Source organism: Sus scrofa, chromosome 14, assembly GCF_000003025.6.
Source record: "Sus scrofa isolate TJ Tabasco breed Duroc chromosome 14, Sscrofa11.1, whole genome shotgun sequence".
Taxonomy (NCBI): domain Eukaryota; kingdom Metazoa; phylum Chordata; class Mammalia; order Artiodactyla; family Suidae; genus Sus; species Sus scrofa.
This window is the reverse complement of record NC_010456.5, coordinates 127,365,094-127,382,659: the sequence shown is the minus strand read 5'-3', so window position 1 is coordinate 127,382,659 and position 17,566 is coordinate 127,365,094. Positions and strand designations below refer to the sequence as shown.

The window sequence follows — 17,566 nt, the reverse complement described above, 5'->3', positions numbered from 1 at the left end:
CTAGCCAAGCAAACCCTACCTATGGGCTGAATTTGGCCCACAGACACTATGTGAGCGCAGGTCGAAGGAAGCAGCTGGCAGAGAACCCACCCGAATGGCTTGTTGGCGACTCCTGACCCAGGAGCAAAGCATGAAGGCATCTCTGAAGTCAAAGCTTCAAAGCAGGGATGTGGACAAGCCCAGGGAAGCCCAAGACCAGCTACGTCTTCCTGAACCAGGGGGCCACTGAGCTCACACATGGGACCCAGGAGCAGCTTGCAATGTCTCCGTGGACAGCAGGAGGCTGACCCTTGCACAACATGGGTTTAAACTGCGCAGGTCCACTTGTGCACAGACTTGTAAAAGTACCATGCGCTCTGGAACCGCAGACACTGCGGGCTGACTAGACGTTACAGAGACTTTCAACTGTGCGGAGGGTCAGCGTCTCTGACTCATGAGTTGTCCAAGGGTCAGCTGACTCTCGGATCGTAAACACCAACTTCACGATTCTCAAGCAAAAAGCCCAGAATGGGGGCCTGAAATGAGATGTTCATTTCAGCTGGAAACTTACCAGCTGAGGCTGGAGTGGGTCACTTTAAGCTCTCAGCGCCCACAACACAGCCACAGCTCCTACGGCTCCTACTGCATTCACCTCCATGGAAGAGGATCCCATGGCAACTGGCACAATAAGGGCCTTGGCACCTGCACTCCCAGTCTCACCCCGTGCCCTGCCACCTCTACAAAGCCCCTCCCCACCATGCAGCCCGGCTGGCTGACCCCGCAGGCTGCAGGAGGTTCCTGCCAGCAGAGAGCACTCCGACGGTCTCACCCGGCCAAGTCCACAGTGGCACACAGGAGCCCAGTACACAGCCAACCCCCTTTCCAAGCAAAGACCCTGCGTGAGGACTCCTGTCACAGAGCTGAAAGTATCCGGGCTGTTCCGTGAAGGTTCCGGGGGGCAGAGTCCTCAGTTCCCAGTCCAGGAACTCCAGGCTGGGACAGGACCCGCTGGATCTCGGGCCCCGAGTTCCGATTCCTGTGTAGACACAGCCTCAGCAGCCTCTGCCTCACCAGAACCTCCCCGACTTCGCACATTCGACAGAACCGGCCTCTCTGACCTCAAAGAAAACTCAGCTCAGGAGCCCGTCTGGGGTCCATGGGCGGCGGGGCGGGCATCTAACTCTGTTCTGAGACCTGTGTCGGGGAGTCCACTCCTCTTCCGGACGCCCCTGCAGGAGCAGCTCCTACTGCAGGGCAGGCCTCCTAACACCGAGCCCTAAGCCTTCCCATCACCCACACCCACCGGCCCTGCTCCTGGCACACAGTCCGGAGCCAAGAGAAGCCAGTTTCAACCCCCTTGAGCCAGGCCTAAAGTGCGGGAAGAGCGAGCAACATCTTAGCCGCCACCCAGCTTTCCAATGAAACCCGACCAGGCTCTGGATTGGCCCCCGGTGACAGAGCACCAGCCATGGCCCCTTATACAAGTTCAAGTTCTTTCTCTACCTTGAAACCTGGTTCCCAGAACTTCCCCAACCTAGGATGGGCACAGAGCACAGGACCACTGGCATCTGAAGAAGGAAAGAAGGGCCAAATGAATGACTCCTCCTCTGCGGTCGGGCCCCTTGGTCAGCCATGCCTGTGCAGGCAATTCTGGAGCCCTGGTCCACTCGGCACTCAGCCGGCTTGCAGTGCACAGACCTGCACTTCCTCCAGGCCCCCCACTTTGCCTCCTTGGGGCATCTCCCACTCTGTGAAGGACTTTGCACTCTCACCAGAGGATTCCACCCCATCCTTTTCAGGTCTTTGTTTCTGCCTGTGGAGATCTTTCAGAATCTGCAGCTAACTAGAACCTTTATCCCCCCAGCCCCCCGAAATTCCTGTCACCTGCAAAACATTTTAGGCCTTTTCCCAGCCCTGTGAGAAAAGCCTTGACTGGGCCTGGGCAACCCTCTGTGCCAGGGCCACCGCCCCCTCCCCATGGCTGCTGGTGCCTCCTTGCTCACCTCCAGTCACAAGGGCTCACCAAGTGGTCTGCCCGTCCCTGATGTCCCCAAGGGCTCACTGGGAACCAGAATGGGCAATGGTCCCCTCCCAAAGGAGGCTCAGGAGTTCCCGTCGTGGCTCAGTGGTTAACAAATCTGACTAGGAACCATGAGGTTGCGGGTTTGATCCCTGGCCTCGCTCAGTGGGTTAAGGATCCAGCGTTGCCGTGAGCTGTGGCGTAGGTTGCAGACGCGGCTCGGATCCCACGTTGTTGTGGCTCTGGCGTAGGCCGGCGGCTACATTCCGATTAGACCCCTAGCCTGGGAACCTCCATATGCTGTGGGAGCAGCCCAAGAAATGGCAAAAAAAAAAAAAAAAAAAAAAGCCAAAGGAGGCTCAGGAGGCTGAAGTCCTCACATCCCAGAACCACGGGGTGTTGGCATTATCTTGTCTTTGCTACCCAGCCAGGCTGGCGGAGGACACGCCCGAGGTCACAGCTGGCTGGAGCAGCACAGGTTCCCCACCAGCAGGCAGAGTCCTTCCCTCCTGCACTGCATCACCACACCTCCTTAAAGAACCAGAAGGGGAGTTCCCATCATGGCGCAGGGGAAACGAATCTGACTGGCATCCATTAGAACGCAGGTTCGATCCCTGGCCTCGCTCAGTGGGTTAAGGATCCGGTGTTGCCGTGAGCTGTGGTGTAGGTCTCGGACACGGCTCAAATCCCCGATTGCTGTGGCTGTGGCGTAGGCCAGTGGTTACAGCTCTGATTCGACTCCTAGCCTGGGATCCTCCATATGCCGTAGGTGCCCTAAAAAGAAAACACACACACACAAAAAAAAGAAAAAGAACCGGAAGGAAGAGCCTTGTAGGACTCTTGTCTCGAATCTGCTCCTCAGAGCTCAAGCTTCCCTTTCAGGGTCCCAGGCCTCACCATGACCGTGAACTTTGACTCCCTAAGCCTCTGGATATCTCTGGGAACCTGACCCAGGACTTGAGGTAGAGACACCATGATGCGTCTCTCTCCATCAACCCAAACCCAGGGCCACCCCCAAGGGGGCAGCGCAAGGAGTTGAGGGGCCAGGCTCACAAGGGAGCCCTCCAGAGTGGGGGGCGGCTGCACCTTTACCTTCCCCCAAAATCGCGGCCACAAACACAGCATTCAACAAGAGCAATCGTGTGTCCCCCACGCACGATTGGCAGACAAAGCCATAAGATTATTCTGCTTTGACTTCAAATCCTCCAGCCTCTCTCCAGAAACTTCCCTCTTCACACGGGACTGGAGAGGACCTTGAACGGGGAGGGGCGGCTCCCGCCTCCTGCCACTGGGTCCTGGCCTCAGGGCCAGGTCCGCCACCTTCTCAATAAGGCTCAGAGGGGCCTGAGGGGCTCAGGAGGAGTGGGGTGCAAGCTGCTGAGGCCCCGGAAGGGGGAGGGGGGCGCTTCCTCTCACACCAGAAAGGATACGGCAAACAGGGACAGAAATTTGAGTCTCTTGAGCAAAACACAAGGCCAGCTCTGAGACAAGGGAGCAGTGACCTCAGTGGAGGAAAGGTAGGGTCAGGGGCCATCTGGCCTGGGTGATAAGCCCCACAAGAGGACCTCCTGATGAAATCTAGGCAGCCCAAGGCCTGCTATCTAAGCCGGCTGGCCCCGGGTCTCTGGCTGACGTGAGACTATAAAAGAAAGCCCCGGGCTGCGTCTGGAGAAGAGGAGGGCCCAGCAGCCGAAGGGCCCTGCATGCAGCCACACGCGTTCAATTAGCGTGTTAAGTCGGTTAAGTGGAGAAAACAGAGACACCAGAAGAGCGTCTCTGCCCGGGAGCACGTGCAAGGCCGACACGGGGCTCCAGTCGCAGCCACACGCCCCCCACGCCGGGGCCTCCTGAGGACACTCGGAGGCCCCCCTCACCTCGGGCCCCAGAAAAACGGCTTCCCTGGGTCATCCTCCGCTATCAGCATCAAGGCCTGAAGAGCATCCCCTCATCTTTTGCAAACCTGCTGTTTGCTAACTCGAGGAGAGAGAAAGTCAAGGCGGAAGGATTCTGAGAGCTAAACTCAGGCTAGTTCTTAGGCAGAAATCTGGCTCTGAACTTCCCAGCCTTGGAGACAGCAGAGGAAGCCCAGAGGCTCTCAAAGGCGCCAAGGAGGGCCCCCCACTCTGCAGGAGGGTGGACTTCCTCTCTCCTCGAGTTAGCAAACAGCAGTTTGGCAAAAGATGAGGGCATGCTCTTCAGGCCTTGATGCTGATAGCGGCAAATGACACATAACCAACCTACCACAAAATTCACCCTTTCAGAGTACACAGTTCACTGGCTTTTAGGATATTCACAGGGTTGTGCAACCATGACCACTATTTAACTCCAAACACTTTCATCACTCCAAAAAGAAACCTCCCACCCATTAGCAGTCTCCATCTGACCCAGCTTCCAGCCATCTGAGACTTTTTGTCTGTGCCCACAACATTCAGGGTGCAGTGACAACGGCGGGTCTTCAATCCACTGCACCACAGGAGGACTCCTAACGGAGGACTTTTTAATGAAGGAACAGAAATTCAATGCAGAAGCCAAGAGGACTAGGGCTCAGGCCAGGCCCCCTGAAGCATGGCAGGGAAGACAGAGACAAGCCCCAGCCAGGAGGCAGCAGCTGCCAAGACACCCCCATAGGGCAATGCACGTTCACCCGGGGAAGGTCTGGGGCACTCACAAGGTCAGCCTATTCAGGACGGGAGAGGCTGCATCTGAAGATGTTAATATAAAGGCAGAAAGGACCATGAAAAGCAAAACAAATCTCTAGGGGGGACAACTGATAAATTCTTACAAAAAAATCTGTGTGTGCAGGGACCAGCCTTCCAGATATGAAGCAACACTCTCAAGCTACAGTAATTAAATAGGAGGGAACTTACACAGGAATACAAGCAGACAACCAGAACAGAAGAGCAACGTCCAGAAACAGACCCAAGGACACACAGGCATTTTGAGCATGAAACACGGGAAGAATCAGATGGACTCAGAGGGTAGGGCTGGCTGGCCGGACAGAAAACCGTAACCCCAGATCCCCACCACACACCTGAGGGCAAAGTGGATTCCCTGAAAATCCAAGATTTTAATGTAAAAAACAAGTCACAAATTTGTTGGAGGAAAACATGGGTGAAAAAAGCATCCTGGCCTAGATAGGCGAGGCCTTCCTGAGCTTGACCGGAAATGACGATGACGTAAAGAGGAAGCCTGCCCAATCTGACTCGTAGCATTTCAAATGTTCTGAGTGGCCAAAAAAAAAAAAAAAAGAAAAGAAAAGAAAAAGAAAATCCATCTATCAAGTCAGAGACATACAACAAAGGGCAACATTTGCAAAACATCTGACAAAGATGAGTATCTGTTAAAATACTTACAATCAATTTTTTTAAAAATTCAATAGAAAAAAATGGGCGAAGGATATTAGTTAGAAATTCACAGTAAAGGGAATAGATATGGATAATAAACATATGAAAAGAGCTCAATTTCACTCACAAAGAATTTGTAAAAATAAATCAAATGAGACCTTTTTCTCACACACTCTATTGGGAAAGATTGAAAGGCCGATCGATAATACCTGTGTTTGTTCAATGCTACCCAATATCAAAATGCAAATTCAAGTTTAGGAATTTGTCCTACAGTCACATGTACTTCATGTACTTCCAAACAGGAACAGGAATACACAGAAAGGGCATTCACTGCAGTATGGTTTCTGATGGCAAAAATTGGAATGAACCCGAATGTTCAGCAACAAGGATTGGTTGAAAATTTAGGGTCTAACCTTAAAGTGGAAAGACAGGCAATCATTAGCATGAATGACAGGCTTCCAGCTAAACAGGGCTGATTGAATCTGTGGGTTTGCCATTCCCGCTCCAAAACTCATTTCAATTTTAGTAAAGGAATAAAAGAAAACTAGAAACCCTCCCCTCTCTGCTGAAGACAGACAACAGAAGAGGGGAGAGGGCAACCAGAGGGAGGAACACACAGGAAAAGCAGCGATGCATGCAGCACAGAACACTGGACCCTTCCACCTGCACGTGGAGTGGGCTGAAGAAGCAAGAACTTTTGTGCCTCAGAACCCAGAACATTAAGAGACTGAAGGTTCCAGGTGTTGTGAACCTGGAGGGTGGAGGCTGTCAGCCAGAAAGAGGGTTGTTTTTAGGAGCAGTTGGACTCCGCCAGCCCTCAATGGTTCACCCTGGCAGGAGAAGGTTTCTTAAAAGAACCTGTAATTGAAAAGGTTCAACGACCCCAGCAGACTGAAACTGACATAAGAGGCTGAAGTAGGAGGTGAAGAGAAGTCTTCCTACTAAATGGTAAGATATTATTTTGACGACCCCCCTACAGCCCCCACACATACACAAAACCACTGAGGGTAAATATGAAAGGACTCTTCAAAATTTGTGAAATGATGCCATCAATGATAAAAGTCCAATAGAGTTTAGAGGATGATGATGGAGAAATCAATGGAAATAGGGAAGGCAAGACAAGAAATCAAAAGTATAAAATGGAGAGGTCCAACATCTCACCAAATGGAATACCAGTAAAGAAAACAGAAGAGAGGGGAGGATTAAAGAAGTCATACAAAAAGGTTTCCCAGAACTGAAAGAAGGGGTTTCTCAGCAGAGGAGACTGACCAAGCAAATGCCCAGCACAGTGCAGGAAAAGAGACCCCCTGCAAATCACCATCATGGATGCTAATAACCCAGAGAGGAAGAGAAGCCTGCAAGCTCCAACAGAAGATGGGGAATGAGGACATGGCTCCTCAACAGCAACCCTGGATGCCAGAGGATAACAGGACAGCGTCCTCAAGACTCTGAAGGAAAAGGATTTCCAACCGAGAATTATATACCCAAACAGATGAAGTTGACCAGACTTAGGATACAGCTGAGGCAAGACAAAGATGCCTGCAGATATGTAGAATCTCAGAAAACATTTACCTGCCAAGCACCCTCTTCTCAGGAAGCTGCTGGAGGATGTGCTCCAACACAATGAGAAAGTAAGCCAAGAGAGAGGAACACAGGAGAGGAGGGTACAAGAAATAGAAGAGAAGCAAAGAAGATGCCCAGGTATGAGAAGAGGAGAATCTCAGGATGGCCTGGAGAACAAGTCTAGACTAGAACAGGAAGACAGAATGACATGGGACAGATGTCCAGCAGCAAGCAAATAACCGGAAAGCTTAGGTTTGCTGATATACCTGGCCACATTTAGAGGGTCTTTCATCTCTGCAATAGAAGTTGAGGGATATACTCAGGAATGCTACACATAAATCTAAGGAAATGGAAATACACAGCAATTACCAACTCCAGGAAAAACAAAAGGTTTGTTAAAAAGAAAGGAATTACAGAACCCTAAAGAGCTCATCTTCAAACAATGTTTACATAGTCACAATAATATCAATACTGCATGCCAATCTAACCCAAATCAGAAGGTGAGAAAGAAAGGACAGAAGGTGAGAAAACATGTGAGTTGGTTGTTCATATTTTCCAGAAGAAAAATAATGGCATTAGAGCCTTGTCTACTCTATTAGGAAGCTGGTAGACAATAAACAAACTTGGAAATCAAAAAATAGGAGTGTACACATATTATTTAGAGACAAAGGAAATTAGCAGAAGAAACAACTACAAGAGTTGAAAGTGATCAAATCTGAGGAAGGGATTTGACATGAGGAGGCATGAGGCAAAGACTGCTGTTTTCTCATGATATTTATGATGCTACTTAACATAAAAATTACATGCATGTGTAACTTGATAAAAAATTAAGATTTAATTAATTTTGTAAAGTAAATCTACCCATTCTGACACAGAAACATAGAAAAATAAGTTGCACAATGATATAAATGGCAAGATGCCACTTCGGTTGGGTTTTCAAGCATTTCACACACATGGTGATAAATGCAGAACTATCTGGAAAAAGATACATGAATTGTTAACAATGAATGTCACAGAGGACTGGGTAGGGAGAGGACAGAAAGCTGAAAATGAGATTTTTAAATTTTTACTTCCTCAGTCCCTGTACTTTGATTTTTTTTTTTTTTTTTTGGCTACGCCCATGGCATACAGAAGTTTCCACGGCCAGGGATGGAAACTGCACCACAGCTATAACCAGAGCCACAGCAGTGGCTTCCTAACTGGATTCTTAATTGCGAGGCCATCAGGGAATTCCTTGATTTTTTAACAATAAGCATGCTTTATTTTCTAAATTAAAAAATACTTTCAGGGTATTCCTGTCGTGGCACAGCAGAAACGAATCCGACTAGGAACCATGAGGTTGTAGGTCGGATCCCTGGCCTCACTCAGTGAGTTAAGGATCTGGCGTTGCCTCGAGCTGCAGTGTAGGTCACAGACATGGCTTGGATCCCAAGTTGCTGTGGCTGTGGCGCAGGCCAGCAGCTGTAGCTCTGATTCGACCCCTAGCCTGGGAACCTCCATGTGCCATGAGTGTGGACCTAATAAGAAAAGAAAAAAAAAAAAAACTTTCAAAAATTCATCCTTTTAAGAACTAAGTTTGTTGTTTTTCTCACATAAATGTTATTTCTGTCTGCATACACTTAATATAATAACTAGTCCAGATCAAAAACATGGGGGGACGCCAAATGTACGCTTGCTCTCTCTCTTCCGCCCACGTCTGTTGCCTTCGCACTAACCATGCATCCGTCGGGGATGACACAGACACTGGAGCTGAAACAAGCCCCAGAGCTCACTGCTTAACCTAAGCATCAACCCCTTTAAGGGTCAAACAGAAACAGTCACTTCATCATCCTGCTACCAGCAGCTCAGCAGGGCTACAAGAACGAGACCCACTCTGGGGAGAAAAGCTGCAGAATCAGGAGCACCCAGCCCAGTCTTACCCAGCTGCCACTTGGGCGAACACATGGTCTCCATCATCCAGATGGGCAGGGCCGGCTCCAGCATGGCAATCCCCATGTTTGCAAAGCAGATGGACCCTTTAGGGGAAGAAGACAGTCAGTGTCCTTCTGTTTGGGGTCTCGAGTGTCCCCCACACAGTGAAATCCCATGGGCCCACAGCCAGAACAATCAGCAGGGGCACCCAGAACTTCTACTTGTGTAAGAAAAAGAGAAACCACACGTTAAGAGATAGTGGGGAAGGCTGCCTTTTTTTTTTCTTTTTTGATCTTTTGAGGGCCACACTCACAGCATGTGGAGGTTCCTGGGCTAGGGGTCGAATCGGAGCTGTAGCTGCTGGCCTATACCACAGCCACAGCAACTCGGGATCCAAGCCGTGTCTGTGACCTACACTGCAGCTCATGGCAATGCTGGATCCTTAACCCACTGAACAAGGCCAGGGATCGAACCTACATCCTCATGGATACTCGTCAGGTTGGTTAACCACTGAGTCACGACGGTAACTCCGTGCTTTTTAAATTATTACTACTGAAAACAACCAGAACCCCAGAGTCATAAAGTTTGAAACTGGAGGGAGGCTTAGAAATCACTTGGTTTAATGTTCCCAATTTATTAATAAGTTACTTTCTTGAGGCCACTCAGTAACTCAGGCCACTTCCAGATCACACAGAGACTGACTCAGGCAGCCTGAGGCTCTTACAGCCATGTTTTCATCTGTGTAATGAACACAGATTATTTCTAAGGAGGCCCTTGGTTGCCCCAAAATCTAGAGCATTCAGTGCAAATATGCTGTTGAAGGATTTTTTTTTTTTTAATCAACTATACCTATAGCGTAGCCATGTAAATATCATTATCACTGTGTTAACCAGATCCCTTTGTAAATGTAAAACCACTTGGAAGAAAACACACAGAACTGTTCCCATCGTTCTGAGAACTTCCTGTGCCGTGTACGGCGGAGCCTCTAATTTGCTAGAATCCTGATTCAAAGAACATCCTGCAGTCGTGATTAAGGTGCTCAGAACAGGAAGAAAGGTTTTTTTCACTCTTTGTAACATTTAAAGACAGACCATAAAAATGATGCTGAAATGGCTGGACTCCCCTCACCCACCTGTTCCGTGTTTTCGTGGATTCTGTACTTGACTATTTGACCTTAATTACAGGGACAATCTAACAACAGAGTTGTTCACGCCTCCTGTGATCCGGAGCCCATACTCTGAGCCCCCCTTTATCTAACTCTGACCCACCCTGCCAGTATCCCCTGCACTTAAATCCCCCCAGGCAATGGGGACAGCCCCCAGACTAGAATTTCCTTTTTTTAATTTTATGGCCTCACCAGCATATGGAAGTTCCCAGGCCAGGGACTGAATCTGAGCTGTGGCCTGCAGCACACCTGCAGCAATGCCAGATCCTTTAGCCCGCTGTACCCAGCCAGGGATCGAACCTGCTCCTCCGCAGCAACCTGAGCTGCCACAGTCAGATTCCTAACCCACTGCACCACAGAGGGAACTCCCGGACTGGAATCATTTAAACTAGCCAATCCCAAACTGCTTACCCTGACCTGTCTGTCCCATGGAAATCCCGGGGCTCTGACCTAGACCTTCCCTTCACCCCTTTCAGCCTCCTGCCCAAACCTGTCACTTCCTTATGTGGCCCCAAGCAATGTCACATGCCCCCCCACCTTGTTTTATATTTTTGCCTTTTCTAGGGCCACATCCACGGCATAGGGAGGCTCCCAGGCTAGGGGTCTAATCGGAGCTGTAGCTGCCGGCCTATGCCAGAGCCATAGCAATGCCAGATCCAAGCCGCATCTGCGACCTACACCACAGCTCACGGCAACGCCAAACCCTTAAGCCATTGAGCAAGGCCAGGGATTGAACCCGCAACCTCATGGTTTCTAGTCATATTCGTTCACTGCTGCAACACAAAGGGAACTCCCCCCCTTTTCTTGAGAATGTAAATAATAAACTCTTCCTTCAATGTGATTAACCTCATCACTCAGTCACCTCCATAAACTAAAATCCCACTGGTACAAATGAGACACCGCCTGGCCCCCAGCTCCCCCATCTAGGCTGGCTGGATCTCTATGTTTCTTCCGCGGGTAGGAGCAAGGCTGCGAGGGTCAAGGCAGCACCACCCGCCCGCAGGTCTGCCCCAAGGGGCAGGGACCCGCACCTCTGGCCCCCACCTCTCACCACACATCTCCCATCCCTACCTTGGACAGCCAGGGCTCCAGGGGAAGCTCAGCTCTGGAATCTTTTCCCTGTGTCCTGCTGGGGGCACTGAGAGCTCCCCCTGCATGAGGAGGTCACCACACCAGGTTTAGAACCCTTTGGTCAACAGGCATGACAGACAAGGTCTAGACTAGAGACGCCTATGTGCTGCCCTGAAGAAACCCAGCAGCAGACGGCTTAACAAGACCAGCCTGGGGTTTTGAAAACAGCGACTCTGAATGCCCTCAGGATGGAGGGCCTCAGCTCCCCCCAGGCTCCCCCAACCCCAGCGCCTGTGACCCTAACTGGAGGGAACCCTAACCAGACTGATGCCACACTGCACGGCTGTCCTCTCCGGCCCAACCCCAAGGGCCACTGCTGACCACAGCGTCCGGGCCCAGGCTGCATAGGCTGGCCCCTCCTGAGGCAGCCCCCTCCTTAGGCAGCCCTGGGTCTGTGCCCCTGGGATGGTCATGGGAGGACAGTCACTCGGATGGATGCTGCCAATGGGCAGGATAATGCCCCCACCCCCAAGAGCCAGAGGACCCCAGGGTGTCCTCTGAGCCCACCTGCGCCAAGAACCCGAAGGGTGTCTTCCAGCTGGCCTGCCTGCCTCTGCACAGGATGGCAGCTCCACAGAAAGGGGGGGGGGGCTCCCCTTGGCCCCTGCTGTGGTCTCTATTCAGAGACGCCAAGGTGACTCGGACCACCCACCTAAGCCACTGGCAGGAGGCCACGGACTCCTTCCCGAAGGTCAAGGCCAAACCATGATGGCCTCAGACACAAACACAGTGAGCAAATTTGGCCCCGAACAATCCGCTGTGGAGGGTATTTCTGGGACTCAGACATCTTTGCCCCAAATGAAAAACCACAAAGGAGCTTGGCTGTGTCCAGAACTGCTGATGGAAGAAAACCATTTCTCGTGACTTATGATCTCTTGTGTGCCTTTCATGTTTTTCTGCAGCCCAATGTTTCCAGCAGCAAAATGAACACTGGTCCTTGCCCCCCGGCCCTTGGCTGGGAAGAAGCGGGGCAGCTGGGCACCCACCTGCGGCAATGAGGATGTACGGGTCCCTCAGCAGCGTGGTTAGCGGTGTCCCCTTCTGGCTCTGTTGGGAAAACAGGGGTTAGAAGAGGCCACACGGCCACCACAGGCCCACCTTGCCCTGCTGCTCACCTCTGGCTGCACCCGGGATGGCTGGAGCACAAAGAGCTGAATAGCTACAAGAGAGAAAAAGGAAAGTGTGGCCCCAGCCCCTGCCCACAGGGACCCCAAGCTCACTGCCCCCAAGGTCATGGCCAAGGCACCCACGTGGACTCACTCACCACCATCCAAGAGCACCAGGGCGGCCAGCACCAGGAACGGAGCCGTCTTCCCCACAAACTCATACAGCACACTCCCGAAGGGGGGGCCCACTGCAGGGAAGAGAGGGGCAGTGCCAGGCCCCAGGACTGACGCCCCCAATCCCCAAACGAGAGCCACTTCTCCCTCCACTCTGTTCCAAACACTAGGTGGGCTGGCCACCCTATGCTCCACTCAGCAGTGTTAAGCTACCCTGAAAACTTCCTCCAAGTGGTAAAGTTTCACACCTGAGACATGAGCAAGAACCTATAAAGTTCACCCCAAAAGCAAAGGTCAGAGAAAACTAAGAACCCAGGGAACAGACGTGCGCAGGAAAAAGGACCAATGAGGGCTTCGTGGTGCTTATAAAGCAGCACAGCCAGGGACCACGGGCTCCCAGATGAGGCCAGCAGTGCAACAGAGGGTGGAGGACGGCTCAGCGGAGGTGCTTGCCCCGGGTCTGGGAGCTCGGCCAGGGCCGCTGAGGGAGGCAGGTTCAGAGAGCGGGAAGGTCCTCGGGTGGGATGCGACTCAGAAAACGTTCGAGGGAAAGGACCTTGGCAGATCACTCTGGTTCAAGACCTGGTTTTATATCTGGGCCCTCGAGGTCTGGGGAGCCCAGGTCAGAATCCTCCCACCGCTTTACAAAGGCTCCATGAAAGCAGGGGAGGAAAGAGGACAGTCGTGGGAAAGGGCCCCACCTCCCAGCTGGCCTCCGCAGCACCGCACCCACCTAAGACCCCCATGGCCAGGCCTCCCAGGGCGATCCCCATGGCGTTGCCTCTCTCCTCATCATCGGTGTACACGCTGGCCAGCATGCCCATCCCTAAACAGGAAAAGAAAGGCTAACAGCTGAGCTCTGGGAGCCCCAGACTCGCCCTTCCCACACCTGCCAGACCAACAAAACATACGGCCAAGCAGAATCACGAAGAAGTGGGCACCTCCTCCACGAACCCACTGCCACCCACCACCACCAATGCTTTGATTCCCTGAACCATTCCAACTCATTCTGTAGAGGCCTCCAGCCCGGGCAATGCCAGCGGCCCCTCAGACAGACCGAAGATCCCCAGGCACTGACTTCAGCGTGTCTACACCTACCAGCTACGGAGGAGCAGGAGGAACCGATGCCCTGCAGCGACCTGGCGATGAGCAGGAAGGCGTAACTGCGGGAGAAGGCGAACACTGCAGAGGGGAGAGCGGCCGAGCCGTGTCAGTGCGGGCCCTGCTGATGCTGTGACCGCAGGGTCCTCACCCTCACCCCACGGGGCGTTTCTGTACCAACCACCCCTGCAGGGTGCTTCTGCTCCCTGAAGCCCTCTCCCAAGGGCTCTGTTCTGCAGCTGTTGCCGACACACCCACCCCCAGGCTGTGTTCTCAATTCCCAATGGGTGGCTGCAGTCAGAGCCCAGCCAGGGACCCACATTCAGAGGGCAAACATCAGCCACTTACTAATTGTGGAGATAAACATGATGCAGAAGCCAGCGAACATTGGGATCGGATAGCCGATTCTGCAAAACAGGACCACAGCGCAAATCTGGTGACTGCTTTGTAGTTTTTTTAAGCCTTTCGATTGAGCCTCTCCCGCTTACCCCTTGGGATCAGGTGGTAAGTGTTCGGTCAACTTCGCTAAAAGTTCATATAGCAGGTGCTTCTTCCGACATGACCTTTTTTCTGTTTGACTGTCTTGCAACGTGAATACATTTATGGACTGCCTCTCTGAAGAGAAATTCCTCTGGAATAAATGTTAATATCGGCAAGGAACCCAGAACACATCCAAAATACACAGCTCCTGTTTCCATCATTGTGAACAAGGCTCTTTAATTATAGTCTTTGCTAGAGCTGCCCCAAAAGGGACAAACGGCAATCAAATGCTTCGCGCAAAAGGTCACCATGTGATTCAATGGACAGCAGACACAACGGCCCTACATCTAAGAGGCAACAGGCGGCAGCAGATTTTCAGATGTGTCTTTATGTTGACCCCGATGAGGCCCAGTGGAGAAAGACAGGCCTTGTTTTCTGTGCAAAAATTCAACATCCTAATTCCCCTGTAAGATGGGTGTCCATACAGGGCTTTGTCACCAGGTGGACAGGAGAGGTGGGAAGACCCTGGCTTCTGGTGCCAAAGCCCTGGCTGACACCTGGCTCTGCCACTCCACCAGGCAAATCGCCCCTCAACCCCTTACAGCGAGCACCCCCCACTCGCGGAGCTGAAGCGGGTAGTAAACGAGACATGAATGTTAAACTGCTACCAGACGCGCCTGGGACATAACAGTGCTTCAGAAATGTGTCCTCACTCATTCTCTTCCTTTCCCTCTGTTTCTGCAGATTAAACAAGCAGGTGGGTCCCTGTCTTATGCACGGGGCATAAGAATGAGGGCACGAGGGAATTCCTGCTGTGGCACAGCGGTAACGAATCTGACTAGGAATCATGAGGTTGCGGGTTCGATCCCTGGCCTCACTCAGTGGGTTAAGGATCCAGTGTGGCCATGAGCTGTGGTGTAGGTGGAAGACCCGGCTCGGATCTGGCGTGGCTGTGGCTGTGGCGTAGGCTGGCAGCTGCAGCTCCAATTCAGTCCCTAGCCTGGGAACCTCCCTATATCGTGGGTGCAGCCCTAAAAAGACTAAAAAAAAAAAAAGTCATAATGACAATGTCTTCACCTAAAGGTTAAACTCAATTCTCTAAGTACTTACACCCATGAGCCAAATGATTTGCTAACTTTCCCATTTTACAGATAACTTTCCCATTTTACAGACAAGTCAGTGCCAAAAACTGACTTGTCACATATCCTAGGGCTCACTCAGGGCTATTCCATCCAGTCTAGGACTTTTCCTTGCAAACTTTACCACCTCCTCAGGTAGACAGAAGGCCTATGTGGCTCAAAACTGAACCCTCCTAAAAGTTCTGGTCAAGCTCAATATTTCTCTTTTTTGGCGTCACCTGCAGCATGTGAAAATTCCCGGGCCAGGGATCAAACCTGAGCCACAGCAGTGACAACGCTGGAGCCTTGACCTACTGACATAAGAGAACTCTCCCAAGAGCCTATTTTTCTTTTTCTTTTTTTGTCTTTTTGCCTTTTCTAGGGCCACTCCCATGGCATATGGAGGTTCCCAGGCTAGGGGTCTAATTGGAGCTGTAGCTGCCGGCCACAGCCACAGCCACAGCCACTCAGGATCCAAGCCGTGTCTGCAACCTACACCACAGCTCATGGCAACGCCGGATCCTTAACCCACTGGGCAAGGGCAGGGATCGAACCCGCAACCTCATGGTTCCTAATCGGATTCGTTAACCACTGAGCCACGACGGGAACTCCCCAAGCTCCTATTTTTCTTAACTGCTTTATGAGCATCCAGAAACCAAATCATCACAAAATCATGACATTCCCAGGCAGTCGCCCTCCCACAAACACAGGCAAAGATTCCTCTATTGTAACCTGAAATGAGCTTATAATTCACAAAGCGGGGCTTGAAGCCAATCCAGCGAACTAGGAATACCAGGGTTCTGAACCACTGTTCCATGCCATCAAACAGCAGCTTCTCTTGTCTCCACAAGTCCCGAGCTGCCTGCTTTGTGCACTTACCCATGTGGGCAAAAGAAGCCCATTCACAACACCGGGTCCAACATGGCCCCACTGGATACCGACTAAGGAAACTGCCAGAGGCTCAGAGAGAATTCACAGGTGCTTAGTTTTCCTTAGCAACTATCACATACGCCTGCTCTGGAATAAACACAGGCCTCTTTCTCACCCCCTTCAAGCTCCTACTTGGAGAAACCATACATGTGTCAAAGCTACTGGAATACCAGTGATGTTACATCCAGCCTCCAGCCCAGCCACTAGCCAAGGGCACCTGGCCACACACAGCGGGGGTGGGCTCCTTCTTACAGGGATGCTCCAACATTCCTGGAAAAAGTACTCAAAGAACTGGTGTGCAGGGTCACCTGTGATTCTCACCATAATTCTGAGACCTAACTGGCTTTTTCCCTATTTTCAGATGGCCATACTGAGGCTCCAGGAATTTAAGTCACTTGCCCCAAATTCAGGGCAGTGGGTCTATCTCGAGTGCCTAAGGTGTGCCAGGTCCTGCTAACAGACACTTTGGTGGGAACACCAGTCACCAGAGCAGAAGTTCACATGGGGTGAGTGGAATGCAGGGTCCACAGTATCTTTTAGGACCAGGTGGCTCCATACCCACAGGGCTATGTGTCGTGGAGGGTTCTTTTTACCAAGGCCAGGTGCTGTCTTTTCTTTCAAAATGCTGCAGCTACTATTGTGGTTTTGGGGTTTTGTTGTTGTTATTGTTGTTTTAGTCTTTTCAGGGCCGCTCCCACAGCATATGGAGGTTCCCAGGCTAAAGGTCAAATCGGAGCTACAGCTGCTAGCCTACACCACAGCAACGCAGGGTCCGAGCCACATCTGCAACCTGCACCACAGCTCACAGCAGTGATGGATGCTTAACCCACTAAGCAAGGCCAGGGATCGAACCCTCGTCCTCCTGGATGCTAGTCAGCTTCGTTTCCACTGAGCCACGACAGGAACTCTGTGGTTTTTGTTTTTGTTTTCTAATTTCATTGGGATTTCAACAAAGCATGAGTGGAATAACCAAAGAGCAAAGCTAGAAGGAAACTCCTAGGCTGGCCAGTCCAAGCCCTCACCTTGGATGAGAAAGCCGAGGTTCAGAGGTGCACTGGCTCACCAGTCGTCATAGAGCAAACCACCTGCTTCTAATGCCACTGGGCACATGCTGCTTCGTCTCATGACACATGCCCTACACTTCCCACACTGGCCACGCCGCTGACAGGGCCGCCCAGTGGAAAGGGCTGGGCAGCTTCCTTCCCCGGAGCCACCCCCAGGCAAATCCAGCTCCTGGTGTCCCCCCCCCCCCCCAGACTCTCCTGCCCCTGAGCACCCTCCTCAGGAAAGCTGCCCAAGGCCCCAGGTCACTGAGTGATGGGCAGATCGCCACGGCCCTTCTCCTTCCCCACGACACCTCCTCGCTGGACAGAACCTCAGCTGACATTAGTCATAAACGTCCGAGTCACCTCTTGTCCCCATTTAATGCCACCTCAATTACAGTGCCACTAAGATGACCTACATCTGATGTGGCGAACCTTTAGCCAAATATCCCATTATCATCCCCTCGTGAGTCATCCTGCAGAGAGAGCATCAGCGAGCGG

At 51.7% G+C, this 17,566-nt stretch overlaps 1 protein-coding gene across 1 annotated transcript in view; it reads right to left on the bottom strand.

Moving 5' to 3' along the window:
* Positions 1-17,566, bottom strand: part of SLC18A2 (synaptic vesicular amine transporter) — a 36,638-nt gene that overhangs the window by 11,583 nt on the left and 7,489 nt on the right. Inside the window, exons 4-10 of the mRNA NM_001315654.1 lie at positions 13,843-13,901; positions 13,492-13,575; positions 13,127-13,219; positions 12,378-12,467; positions 12,229-12,272; positions 12,100-12,160; positions 8,826-8,921 (exon numbers count right to left, since the gene is read on the bottom strand). Coding sequence (NP_001302583.1) covers positions 8,826-8,921; positions 12,100-12,160; positions 12,229-12,272; positions 12,378-12,467; positions 13,127-13,219; positions 13,492-13,575; positions 13,843-13,901 — 527 coding nt within the window. The remainder of the gene's footprint in view (positions 1-8,825; positions 8,922-12,099; positions 12,161-12,228; positions 12,273-12,377; positions 12,468-13,126; positions 13,220-13,491; positions 13,576-13,842; positions 13,902-17,566) is intronic.